Source organism: Fusarium oxysporum, chromosome VIII, assembly GCF_013085055.1.
Source record: "Fusarium oxysporum Fo47 chromosome VIII, complete sequence".
NCBI lineage: Eukaryota > Fungi > Ascomycota > Sordariomycetes > Hypocreales > Nectriaceae > Fusarium > Fusarium oxysporum.
The window spans coordinates 1,496,340-1,508,812 of NC_072847.1; the positions used below are offsets into that span (position 1 = coordinate 1,496,340).

The window sequence follows — 12,473 nt, forward strand, 5'->3', positions numbered from 1 at the left end:
TATTGATGCTATTTATTAATATTTATTGTACTTTTTATCTAAAGCCCGATTAAACCATCGCTATATAAGACTGAATTGACCTTGTGACGATATACCGATAAAACTTGTGTTCCAGAACAGACGTAATTACCTCCTCAATACTAGAACCAGCCATGATGCCAGTCGGTATCCAGCAATGATGGAAATCATAATGCCAACATTTCGTCCCATATGTCCGTTCGAATATCCATACTGGTTCAACACAGCCTGTCCGTCGATCATACACTGGTCCGCCAGGGTTGACTGATACATGCAACGGCATCCATCACCACAGCTATACACTCGATCCGCAAATTCATTGACCATCATACCCTCAAACACATACTTCTGGTAATCCCAGTAGTGGAAGACGTATTTGTAGAAGACATTAAGGATAGTTGGAGGAACCATGAAGCCACCAACAGACATCCACAGACCATTCGCAAAGGCCACCAGTGCGAGGGAGATGACGAAGCTGGGAAATAGGGATGTCATAAAGACAACAAGTGACTCTGCAGCGAGTAGATCGAGGAACAGCCACAGAACCCAGGTGAAAAAGGCCTTTGCAGTTGGCTGGAAGTTGGAAAGCCAGTATGAGATGACCGAGAATAGAATAGAAATAAGAAACAGGTAAGGAACGCCGATGAAGAAGTTGGATATAATAAGTTCCGCTGCTCCGTAAAGGCCATTGTGGTGTTCTTTGACGTATTGAAGCCTGTCCTCAATGAAAGCAGGGACATAAGCTACTGCCATGAAACTCATAAAGGCTGAGCCAAAAAAGATAGCGTTGATGAATGGCTGGATAGACTCTTGTGAAGGATCGAGTCTCACCCAGACAGTGCCCATCATGATAGCGAGACCAAGATACATAGCGATACGAATGCCGTAGGCTACGACATCTCGATAACTCTTGATGAAGCTTCGATGGAGGAGAGTCATAGTAAGACTAAACATGCTAGGCCTCTTCTCAATTGTATCGATGTTCCAGTCACCACCCGAAGATTCGGCAGACTTGATTGCAGTGTTGACTTCACTGGCATGTCGTGAGTTTTGCCATGCGGCTTGAAGTGTTTCCAAGTCTCGTGATGCCTCGCCTCTATCCTGGGCGAAATCAATGTTGACCAGCTCAAGAAGATGCTCGGCAGGGTTGACATATTGAGGTAGCGGTGATCCAACTTCGGCATAGTATGCCGCAACACTGTTTACAGGTCCGAAGTAATGGGTCTTTCCACCAGAGAGGAGGAGCAACTTGTCGAACAAGTTGAAGGTCGAAGTGGATGGTTGATGGATAGAGCAGATGACGATAAGGTTGTTGCGCTTGGCCACGTCGCGAAGATACTTAACAACTTCTAAACTGGCAGCTGAGTCGAGACCACTCGTAGGTTCATCGAGGAAGAGAACCTTGGGACTAGTGATGAGTTGACTCGCAACACCGACTCGACGTTTCTGACCACCTGAGATACCCTTGCGAATGGGCGTTCCAATAAGAGTGTTGGCTTGTTCGACTAGACCGAAAGACTCAAGGAGGTTGTTGATGCGGACGATCCGTTCTTTCTTAGACAAAGAGCTATCCAAGGTCAGATACTATCTGGAAGCTGAGCATACAAGATGCTTACCTCGAGCTGGCGAGCCGCGATGAGAACTCGAGGGTTTCTCGAACAGTTAACGAGCCAATGAGAGCATCTTCCTGTTCAACGAAGCACGAAACTTCTCTGAACTCGGCAAGTGATAAATGGCTTCCGTTGATGTTGACTTCTGCTTCAACACTGCTTGCATTCGTTGGACGGCGTGCTAGTACGTTAAGAAGTGTTGTTTTTCCGCAACCTGAAGGACCCATAAGGGCGCAAATCTCGCCTGGAAATTCATTAGCTTGGTATCACTGAAGAATGGCGGTCACCACAAACCTGCTTCGACTATCCCTTCGACATTATCAACAATTGCCTTGGGCTGTTTTGTCTCTCTGTCTTTGACTGTTACAGTGACGTTGCGCCAAGTGAAATTTTTGATTGTGGTGTTGAGAAGATGCTTCTCTGCGACAGGACGTTGCTCTGAGTCCATGCTGTTGTCCAAGTCGGATAACTTACGCACTGTCATTTTGATGGCTTCACGATTAAGTAGTGGAGATAAAGGGGGTTAGAGAGCACTAGTGAATGTAGCAATTGAGTGTTTCAGTGATGTCAAGAAAAGACAGTTTGCACCTTAGGTTTTTATATATGAGTAAACACTGCAGTCACCAGGAGAAATCAATTTAAGAGGACAGAAGAGAGACTGTCTCATCTTTCGGCGTCTTGACTATAGCCCGTGTCATCCACCAATTTTCAGCTGAAGCAAAAGGTGCGCGGCTGGTAAAATTTGATTGCTTACTCAAACTCCGCCACTACCATTTTGGGACTTTGAGCTGACATATGTGTTACTGCTTTTATTGCTCTACAGCCTGTTAAAGCTGGACATGTCTCCGAATGGAAGCGGACGATAAACAAGAAGCAGAGGAGGAATGCCGATATCCGAGATCCGGCTCATCTCTCATATCTAGATTCTCTGTATGTATAGTGACCAACTGCCGGATTATCAGATAATCGCAAGCTTGCAGGTGGTGGGTGAAACTGGACCCATATGCATGTAAGCAATCTCGGGGTCTAGATTATTTCTTTTCGTATTACCCATGCATGTGAATTCAGCTTCTGAGTAAGATTTTACCCAGTTCCTGAATCCGTCCCGACTTGTTGGCTCCTTCATGTGATTGGCTCGTGATAGCTTAACTCCCGAGTAATAGGGCTGAGTCTCGACCAGGGTCGCCGACGGGCCGAAGACTCGACATCGCCGAGGGCCGTTTTAAACAGCGACGGCAAGAATATAAAGCTTATTCTTGATCTACATTAGAAATCCCGTGTCTTTGATATCTGAGAGTCAAGCCGACTTATCCGGCCTTCCTCTTCTTCAACTCAGCATTCTCACGTCACAGAGATATCGTACAAATAGATGCCATGCCGGGAATAACATGTATCCTCAAATTTCTAAATAGGGCTACAATACTCTGTACATAATTAACAGTCTAAATACTTCTCATCACACATGTACTTCTTTGCATCTGTGCATCTTGTCCATTGCAACAATACATCAAAGTCTCTCTGGTCGAAGCCACCAGCCAAAACGCCATGCTTTAAATCAAGTTTCAAGCACAATTCTTTCTTGGAAGCCCTGTAGTGTTTAATTCCATTGCTTGTTCCCAGGATCGGTCCAATGACCCATCATACCAGGCACAACCTGCATATCCTCAAACTCGTGAATCATAGCGTCGTCCGCCGCAATCCTATCCATCGCTTCATCATGAGTCATACTGATCCAAAACTGGGGCAATGCCCTATGCTGCTTCTTGACCTGGTAGATGCTTCGAGCCATGCTCTTCACAGAACTACTCTCTCGCTCTGAAGCGCTCCATACTAAAGACATTCGTGAGAGGGCACCAATGTTGAGGCGGAGCACCTGGCGTAAATTGTTCTCGGTATCGGGTGTAAATATAGCCCATCTGTTGAGGTGAATTATGGATGACATTGTAACCACGTAACTGAAGAAGTGACTGTGAGAAAGTAGCGAGACACGATGGGTGACAAGCTTGCTGATCTCTGTTGCGGCTTGTATTATGTTCTTCGTATGGTTGTTGAAATCGTCTCTTGACGACACAGAATCATATTGGTCGGTTTGGTTGTTTGACTGGCTCAATATTGGGTTCAGCTGTGAGTATGGTTGATGAAGCAGAATCGAGGTAGCATGGGTTATCATGTGAGCTTGAAAGAGCATCTCATCAAAATGGCCATATTGCCGTAAAGCGTCTGCCTTTGACTTGGGTAAGCTGACTCGCCAACTCGTCAACATCGTCTGAATATTTCTGAGGCTTTCGTCGTCGGGTCCAGAAACGGGAGGGATTCTCAAGAGCCGTCCGAGGTTTTGAGTCGCTTGTATTCGATACGCGAAAGATGAAAACTCCTGGCTTGTACCGGAGAAGCCACTCTCATTCATATCCCTGAGATACATTGGCTCGGGAATGTCCTATACAGGCAATCGTGTCAGAGAGATTCTACCGTATGAAGAAATTAATATCTTACACCAGACAGATATTCATATTCCTCGCAAGGCAAGGCAACATCAGAAGCTACATCGAACAGCAAAAAGTTCGTACTTCGATGGACTCCAGCGATTAGCCCGTCCACAATGAAAAGCTCCCACCACGTCCGCCTCCAACTCTCTTCCATCATTGGAATACCTCTCCCGTAAGCAGTCGCATATGATCTCGTATTGAGACCAATATCCACAGAAATTCTCTCGAGTCCAGATAATATTTGTCGAGCTTGGTCCTGTTGGCCTTGTCCATCCAACCCGATCAGAAGGAGTAACAAAGCCTGTACAAGGAACCCGTCCTTTCGACGACGCGGTTCGTATATAAGTTGATGAGCTTCCTGGAAGAAACGGCCCCGCTCTGAACATGCTGGAATATGTAATGAGCCAATCCAGCGCATTACAGCGAGTACGGGCATCACAGAACTCTCGTGAGAGATCATCAGAAGTGACTCCTTCGGGAACACAAAAGGATGCGCGGCATGGAAATGGTTGTAAAACGAGTCTATACAGCGTTCGGGTAGAGTCAGTGCAGGTACATGCGTCACGACATGTTCATGCTGTGGACTCGTGAACAAGTTGAACATATCAGTTGATGTATCTGCTGGATCGTAAGGCCCGAAGAAAGACATATCGCTCTCCATGCTGTTGCTAGCATCCAAGGCAGGGTCGAGTAAAGGTGTCGATAATGGCGAGTTTAACATGTCGTCGCCCATATTAGGACTCAAAAATAAGGATGAGCCCAGTGAAGCAGAACGTTCTGGTCTTGATGTCACTGAGCTTTCGCCACTGCGTGTTCTTGTTCGAGCTGGAGATACGCCATGTTTCTTGCCAGGCTTTTGAACGGTGTTTCTGCGAGGGCCTTTATAGCCTCGTCTTGAAGCAACATAGACACAGTCAGAGCCAGAACTAAGGCAGCGAGAACAAGGATTTACACCATCGCACTTCAAATGTCTGCCCCTCTGAGAGAGAAATGATGTTAACAGCGGCTCTACCTCAATCCAAGAGACAGTACTTACACAAGCCAAACAAGCAGCTGGGACAGAAGTAACGCTCATACGACTACTCTCAGCCGTTGTAGACGTTGATCCACAAGGTGAAGCCCTCCCATCGACACCAGAACTGGGCGAATTTGAGTTGGAAGACAGTTCATCATTTCCCGAGTATGTATCTTCTCTATTTGAGTTCGAGATTGTCTGGTGGAATGAGATTCTGGAGTTCATTGTCGGAGAATACCACATGTACGATGTGTTCAGAGGGTCAGAATAGAATGAGTAAGGTTGGGAGAGGGAAACGGCGAGGAGAACTCGGAATGAGTTCCAGAGAAAGTCTTCCTTCTTTCGTCCATTGATGAGTGCTTCTTGGAGGATTGTTAGTGGTTTCAAGACGTGAATTCGAGTTTCGATATAAGCCAATAGTGGGTATTTCGAGATTGAGGCTTTGCCGGTAGTTGACTTAATGATGGGACTTAGTACAGGTGCTGACTGTGTCTTAGTCGAGTTCAGATCTTGAATGCCGCTTTCTAAATAAGGCGGCCGCTTGGCTCAGATCTATAAGTGAACCTTGCTAGGGCGCCAAAGACAATATCTCTGAAGGGCGCAAGTGATCCCAGGTGACGATGTTTGTTGAATAATCAACTCTCGCTTGCGATGTCTGCTGGTATAGACTTGAGAGGGAAATGGAACCTGCGAAGAAGATGGAAGAAGATTAATAATACTTCGAAACGAATACGCTTCCGCATGGTCTGCCTGTTATAGATATTCTTCCTCAGGCACAGAACAACGTCATGTCACTGATGAACGAGCCTAATCTCCGAATGATTCGAAAGCAACCCTGGTACCATGTCCAAATAGGACATTTAAGCGCCAGTCTCGATATCATCATGCTTCACTCGGAGGGCTATGTACGGAACCCGGCATTTCCATCTGGGCAAACGGTATACAGCCAAGCATCTTACAGGGACCATCTCCAGCCCTAGCACTGGCAAACAGCGGTAGTTTAGGGATCATGGAACAAGTAACTATTTGAGATTGGGGGTCATACTCCCTACTCCCTCCTCTTCATTCTGCCACTTGCATTATCCGCTTGCGTTACCATTGTATTCGGTTGTGCCGCACATGTTCAAAGATGACAGGGGTAGGCTTGGTCCGACCTCGAAATGCAGACAGAGACTCATGTCAGCCAGTAAGGTTAACCAAACTAGCGGACGCCCGCCCAAACTGTCGGTGCCACATGTTGAAATGGTGCAAAGCTCGCTTAGTTGACTATCTAGCCTCGCCTTGTGAAGCACAGTTTTAGAGGCTAGTTACAATTACTAAGTAAACCCGAGGCTTTAACATGGGACTAGATGATTATCTCCAGGAGCTTATAACGACTAACTTGCGGGCGTTATATTAGAGAGACGGGGCTACCAGCACAAGGGTGTGTCTAAGTGAATGGCATCTCTGACATGGACCAATCAGATCAGTCAGCTCGTACAAGTTTATAAACGGCCATGCAGGTTTCATTGCTTCAGAATATTGAGTGAACAACAAAAAACAGCATGTCACTTGCTTCCCATCTAGACGATCCTCATCCCATTCCAGTACCGAGCATGATGCAGCATGTACGCCTTTGCCGCATCCCGACATTTTGGGCTTGGCATACTAGAAGGACAGGGATGAGAGGTATTTGCATTCTTTTCGTCTTGGCTTCGTGGCTGCGACATGTCTGTGTGTGTGAAGGCCGGCACTCATATGTCCCGGGCACACTGCCTCGATGTCAACTCTAGCAACTATGTGCGAGTCTAACAATACTAGGAGGCTATCGTCGTGCTTATGGCTTCATCCAAGGTCTGATCCTTAAACCTTAGTTCTTAGCACCAAACATCATATCATTGCATAGCATCATAACTGGCTGGCTGAAGTGCTGCTATTACCCAAGCTTTTGCTAAGCTAATCTTGCATTCACCAGAGGTCATGGTGCAGCTTGTCAGGTGTGTGGGTATCCTCCTCAAGCCGTTACAAGGCACCGGAAATCGTGTCGGCAAGGTAATGCAACGCTGCGAGGTCCAGCTCTGCGGAAGTTCAAGGCCGCGGGAGTGGGAGTCAACTCAAGCCACGTTTTTACGCTTACCTGAGCCAGTAAGCCACGCAATTCTAGAACTAGCTTCGAAGATATCTAGACCAAAAGCAATGAATTGCGGCCCGCAAGCGGTGCTGCGGCATCTATTACGGACCGCGTACCCGGGATATTGGATGGCTTACTGAGAGCTGATGAGGATCAACTCCATAATTAGTAAGACTTAGAAGACGTTGACAAGACTTCCAAAAATACAATTGGTCTAACTTGACGCGGAATTTGAGAAATGACGTCTTTATTTCTCGCAAGCTGACTCACAAGATGGTTCAAGCTGCCAACATCAACCTTAAACAAACATCCATCATGTAGCGTAGCTTGGTGTTTAGCATCTCGGAGAAGCCGTCTGCATGTAACATCCGGATCTACAACTACAATCCGAGTTAAATCCTAACGAATCATATTGTAGCTTCTGGTGACAGGATATTCCATATTGAGTTAAGCTTAAGACATGGGTTGAGAGAAGCTGAACATGAAGTCCTGTAGGCAACCGTTTACTCAAGTCCTGTAGGCGGTCTGCTTAGCAATTTCCAACTCAGGTTCCAGAGTAATGTAACATGACTGGCTTCACAAACTTCGAATCAGTTCTCAACTTCGCAAACTACCGGCGTTAAGAAGATCATGCATGAAGCGTAAATGGCAGTTGCTTAAGGACCCTGGTCTCGAAGGATTCATGTACATCCGATCCATGGCAATTCGGGTCCTCTCGGCATTTATACGCCCCTTACTCATGGTAACGGGGTTGCTTACACGACACGACGTGCGTCGCTAATACGAAAAAGTGATCGACGAGATAGATAGACGAAGAGTGCACGAGTCAATTGCAGCCCTGTTGAAGGATCCGAACGAGTCGATAACTGTTGCAGGAGGAATGTCATTGGCCGCATTTACGGATTTCCATTTTCGACATCAATTAGCATCCAAATCACCATCTCCGTTCTTGTCTTTCCCTTCTATCTCCGGGCTGCTAATCATAGCTCCCACCAATCATCACCTCATTCCGACCTCGCATGATCCCCCGCAGTGTCAAATAATTTTTAGCTCCTGAACCACCCAGTGACAAGAAGTCACTCTATCACATCCATCACAGCGAGTTCGTCGGCCGCCTCAGACCCTGCTCAGCCGCACAGCCTCTCTCCCAAGAGCCCTAAAATAAGCTGCAGTAGGGCGCGATGGACCCTGTATCCCTTGCCGGCTTGGCGCTGGGAGTTGCTTCCATCAGCCTCCAGGTCTACACTGGATGTATTCAAGGTAATTCTAGCTCATCGTAACCAGCATAACATGTGAAATTGACATCCATTAGGGATACAGCTTCTTGTTACGGCATTGGGCTATGAGGATGAGTGCAAATATCTCAATCTCCGTCTCAGGATGGAACAGCAGCGCCTGTTTTGCTGGAGTGAAGCTTCTGGCCTGCTTGACCTTGATGCCAAGAACCAAGACAAGGTTCTCAACTCAAACATATTCAATCTTCACCGCCAGACGGTAATTGATCTGCTTGTCCAAATTCAGTGTCTCTTCAATGAGTTCACAGAGTACCAGCAGAAGCACAATAACCTCTCCGCGGTTGTGGATAAAGATGGTGTTTTGGATGCTCCGGAAAAAGATGCCAAGCTATCAAACTATCCTATGAGTGAAAAGAAGCGGAACTTCATCAAGAAAGCAATGGCTGGACTCAAGTCTAAATCATCAGAAAGCCTTACTAGGTTAAGGTGGACTTCATTTGACAAGCAAGGATTTGAAAAGTTGCTGGCCAAGTTTTCAGTTCTCAATGACAACATGACCAATATCCTCGATCACTCCTTACAGGTCGAGATTCGCAATACTGTACAGGACACCAACCGTGGAGTCTTATTGCTCCATCACAAGATAGCCGATCTGAGTCATCTTGTGTTAGCTCTCAAGTCTCAGCTCGATGCAGGTTCCCGGGTTGGACCGTCGCAAATGTCCAAACTGGAAAGGGAGGCCAATGCTGACGCTCTGCGGCAATTGTCAAGATTAGCCAAGTTCAAGGCCTTCAATGAGACTATCGATCCCAAGTCAGATAGTCCAGCAGTCTTTGACGAAGCTGCTGCAAAGTTCCTCGATCTTGCAAAGCCGGGTCATCAGCGCAATCTATTCATCCCTCGATACCTCATAGAGCTAGACCCTGAGGTGGATGAATCAGATGCTCCACGGTGTGAGGCTTTCATGAAGACAGCAGAAGGCAAGAAGAAGGTTTGGATTGAGTGGAAGGACTATGACAATACAGATACCCAACCAGGTTCGCTATCAAAGACCGATATCATTGAGAGAGTCCGAAAACTTGCTGCTTTGCTGAACCATAGTCCCAAGCCCGAGGCCTTTCGCACTCCTCACTGTCTGGGGTTCTTCGATAAAGCTGATCCCAACATCTCCGAGGATGACGTTGATATTCTAGATCGAAGACTCGGCCTCATCTTCGAGCGGCCATCCGACGATAATCTACAGAACTCACTCCCACCTGTTTCGCTCCGTGAGCTTCTTCAAGACCCAAAGGTCCGCAAGCCTCGTGTTACAGAACGAGTATACTTGGCACACGCTATCAGCAATTGTCTCCTCTACCTTCATGCTGTACACTGGCTACACAAGGGTCTTCGCAGTCATAATGTGTTATTTTTCCGGACACGTGATGACCACGTAGACTACCGCCAACCATATCTCTCAGGCTTCGATTTTTCACGACCTGGGGGATCAGATGAGATGACTGATGCCCCAGGAGATGACGCAGAGCATGATCTATACCGACATCCTAACGCCCAATCAAACCGTCGGCGAGATAGAGAGCGTTCGAAGAAGAGCTTCGACATTTATAGCCTGGGTGTCATTCTGGTCGAATTAGCACATTGGCGGCCGGTTGAGGACGTGCTAAGTATCGATATACGGCGTGCGCGCGGGAGACCTGATGTTGTGCGTGGTGTTCGAGAGGCTCTACTAGAGGAAGACCGAGTCGCAGCAGTAGGTGCTGACATGGGAGAGCGATTTGAAGATGCAACACGGAAGTGTTTGGCTGGAGGCAAGGATTTGGGACTAAATGATGGAGATGATGAGACACGAGATGAAGTTGCTGAAAAGTTATCTATGAAATTTTATGAGGAGGTGGTAAAGCGATTGGAGGGCGTGGTCGTGTAGAGCGGGTATGGTTTAGGGACTCGCGTTTAGACTTGTCATGACTGAACGAAGCGATGAGAGAATGGCCGTAAATTAAATATTCGAACGAGGTATTATTTGAAGACAAAGCTATCAAAATCGTCGTATCATTAGCCAAAGATGGTATCCCTTTACATTGTCCTCCCAGTAAATCGTGCCTGAACGCCAGAGCTTTACTCTATGATATCCTTGCCCATTGAAATTGTTTAACAGCAGCAGTCTAGGCATTCGAAACAGCAAAGACCGGCGCAGATACCACAACAGATAGCCTTCAAGATGTTAGTAAATACTGCAGAGTCGAATGAAGAATTGGTTTTTCTTACACCACCGTCTTTGCCTCCTCGCATGCTCATTTCAGGCTGTTCCATTGTCATGGGTTGAACTGGGCGCTGTTGAAAACGAGTTAGTCAATCATGATTCACGATGTTTGAAATTCAATGCTTGGCTGTCGTGTCTTGGCGATTGGGAAGACTTGGTAGAAGCCAAGCCGGAGGTTCGTGGGTGACATACCGGCTGTTCGGTGCTGGTTCGTTCGGTAGGGAACGCTGCGGGGGCCGGTTCACGGGGCATTTGCATGGCCGAAGAAGTAGTAGAAGGCATATTGACTGTTGTAATCAAGAGTATACGACTGGATTGATTGGCGATATAAGAAAAGAGGTTTATAGACAAGCAGTTAATGTTCTATATCACGATGGGTTGAAAAAAGAAGGATGAAAATCAGGCCAGGACAAAGAGCGCAACGTTGTTGTTATAAGGCTCTCGCTCTCAAGCAGCTGATTCTACAGGACAGGGTCCACGGTCCATTAGAGGCGGGCCCCCTTGACTCAAACGAGGCGTCGGGATTTGGGGCTGACAGGATTAGCATTGGATTTTCCCTTCAACACGGCACATGGACTCATCCCCAACAATAACATGACCATGTCCATGTCCATGTCCATGTCCCTTCGGTGCCGTGACCTCCGGGCGAGGTCAGCCGGCGCCCACATGGGAGTCGCTCTACTGAGGATTCGTCTACTGCAAGACATCACAATTCGGCAACTATCTACATCATCATGACTTGAGAGATACTACCCATTCACATCACAGATTCTGCACCTGTCAAGTACTGCATAAGTCTCCCACTTATGCGTGGCTGCTGATGCGAACCGCTCCACGGACGGCACGCCCGATGCCCCGGGCTGAAAAAGACATAGCGAAAAATAGCCTGAGCAGAAGAAAAATAAAAAGAAACAATGACGTATGCCTGACGGGAACTACTGAGTGGTTGCAGGCGGACCCCTGCTCGCAAACCAGCGTGTTCTGGAACAAGCCTAATCTCTGGCTCTTCTGTAATGTTACATATTCTAGAAACTATAGAGAGCCACTTTCTCGGTGTTCGGATTGAGGCTTTTCTTCTTGATACACGTATTGAACTGCGAGTTCTTTCTAAGAATAGCTGTGTCGGTTCGGCCGAGTCATTGATCATGGCTTAGAGTCTATCTGGCAGATTGACACGGTTATAACGGCGGGGAACGTGTGCGTAATCTGTCAGTTAAGCCACTGCGACAACGTCAAAGCTGAGGCTGTAAATAAATGGGTTAACTCGAAGTTTAAGAGAAGGTTGATGTGATTTAACGCAGGAGCTTCTTGAATTATTATTTTATGCGATAATTAAGTAAACTTGAAGAATAGTTCGTCTCCTCCTTGAATTTCTTTGACAGTACCTTCATGGCTCATGCCAATGGTTATAGTGAACGACTGAAGGACCTAGAAGTTAGATTGCTATATCCATGAAGCATTCATCAGATACAGAATTCCAATAGCCCATACTTTGATCTTACCCAGTCTTACCTATCTTGTGATGAAGCTGACTGTTTGCTCAGGGCAGCAGCAGGACTGACATATGCTCGAATGGCTTATAGGTATAATCCTCTTTCTGTCGTGTTCAAACGATATATAACCTATGTGGGTGATTTATATAGTCGGTAGTGCCATGAAATTATGTATACAAAAGTCGCCTGGAACTGTCTAACGTTTATGACATTACCCTTGTGTGACGAAAGAAAGTTTACTACATG

General features: G+C 46.7%; 4 protein-coding genes across 4 annotated transcripts; 1 reads left to right on the forward strand and 3 right to left on the reverse strand.

Moving 5' to 3' along the window:
- Window positions 1–6: 6 nt before the first annotated feature.
- On the reverse strand, window positions 7–2,216 carry FOBCDRAFT_166126 (P-loop containing nucleoside triphosphate hydrolase protein). The gene is made up of 3 exons (XM_031188667.3): window positions 1,923–2,216; window positions 1,635–1,872; window positions 7–1,585 (listed from the first exon to the last, which is right to left on the reverse strand). Exons 1-3 carry the CDS (start codon window positions 2,110–2,112, stop codon window positions 127–129), a joined length of 1,887 nt encoding a protein of 628 aa, XP_031035932.2. The 5' UTR covers window positions 2,113–2,216; the 3' UTR covers window positions 7–126.
- Window positions 2,217–3,172: 956 nt separating this feature from the next.
- FOBCDRAFT_252227 (uncharacterized protein) lies at window positions 3,173–6,753 on the reverse strand (the record flags this gene model as incomplete). Its single annotated transcript, XM_031188666.3, has 4 exons — window positions 3,173–4,065; window positions 4,122–5,093; window positions 5,151–5,461; window positions 6,741–6,753. 4 exons carry the CDS (start codon window positions 6,751–6,753, stop codon window positions 3,226–3,228), a joined length of 2,136 nt encoding a protein of 711 aa, XP_031035931.3. The 3' UTR covers window positions 3,173–3,225.
- Window positions 6,754–8,313: 1,560 nt separating this feature from the next.
- Window positions 8,314–10,619, forward strand: FOBCDRAFT_47532 (prion-inhibition and propagation-domain-containing protein). Its single transcript, XM_031188664.3, has 2 exons — window positions 8,314–8,499; window positions 8,552–10,619. The coding sequence occupies exons 1-2, from the start codon at window positions 8,421–8,423 to the stop codon at window positions 10,396–10,398; spliced, it is 1,926 nt and encodes a 641-aa protein (XP_031035929.2). The 5' UTR covers window positions 8,314–8,420; the 3' UTR covers window positions 10,399–10,619.
- On the reverse strand, window positions 10,477–11,149 carry FOBCDRAFT_47528 (uncharacterized protein). Its single transcript, XM_031188662.3, has 4 exons — window positions 10,927–11,149; window positions 10,740–10,805; window positions 10,575–10,685; window positions 10,477–10,506 (listed from the first exon to the last, which is right to left on the reverse strand). The coding sequence occupies exons 1-3, from the start codon at window positions 11,014–11,016 to the stop codon at window positions 10,623–10,625; spliced, it is 219 nt and encodes a 72-aa protein (XP_031035927.1). The 5' UTR covers window positions 11,017–11,149; the 3' UTR covers window positions 10,477–10,506; window positions 10,575–10,622.
- Between the last annotated feature and the right edge of the window lie 1,324 nt (window positions 11,150–12,473).

What these genes read in the sequence shown, in the direction of transcription:
- FOBCDRAFT_166126 (XM_031188667.3), bottom strand. Translation starts at nt 2,112, where the DNA reads ATGACAGTGCGTAAGTTATCCGACTTGGACAACAGCATGGACTCAGAG. An exon ending in CGAAGGGATAGTCGAAGCAG is followed by an intron (nt 1,873 to 1,922) that starts GTTTGTGGTGAC and finishes ATGAATTTCCAG; the next exon opens with GCGAGATTTGCGCCCTTATG. An exon ending in TCGCGGCTCGCCAGCTCGAG is followed by an intron (nt 1,586 to 1,634) that starts GTAAGCATCTTG and finishes GACCTTGGATAG; the next exon opens with CTCTTTGTCTAAGAAAGAAC.
- FOBCDRAFT_47532 (XM_031188664.3), top strand. Translation starts at nt 8,421, where the DNA reads ATGGACCCTGTATCCCTTGCCGGCTTGGCGCTGGGAGTTGCTTCCATC. An exon ending in CTACACTGGATGTATTCAAG is followed by an intron (nt 8,500 to 8,551) that starts GTAATTCTAGCT and finishes GACATCCATTAG; the next exon opens with GGATACAGCTTCTTGTTACG.
- FOBCDRAFT_47528 (XM_031188662.3), bottom strand. Translation starts at nt 11,016, where the DNA reads ATGCCTTCTACTACTTCTTCGGCCATGCAAATGCCCCGTGAACCGGCC. An exon ending in GAACCAGCACCGAACAGCCG is followed by an intron (nt 10,806 to 10,926) that starts GTATGTCACCCA and finishes CGTTTTCAACAG; the next exon opens with CGCCCAGTTCAACCCATGAC. An exon ending in GAGGAGGCAAAGACGGTGGT is followed by an intron (nt 10,686 to 10,739) that starts GTAAGAAAAACC and finishes AACATCTTGAAG; the next exon opens with GCTATCTGTTGTGGTATCTG.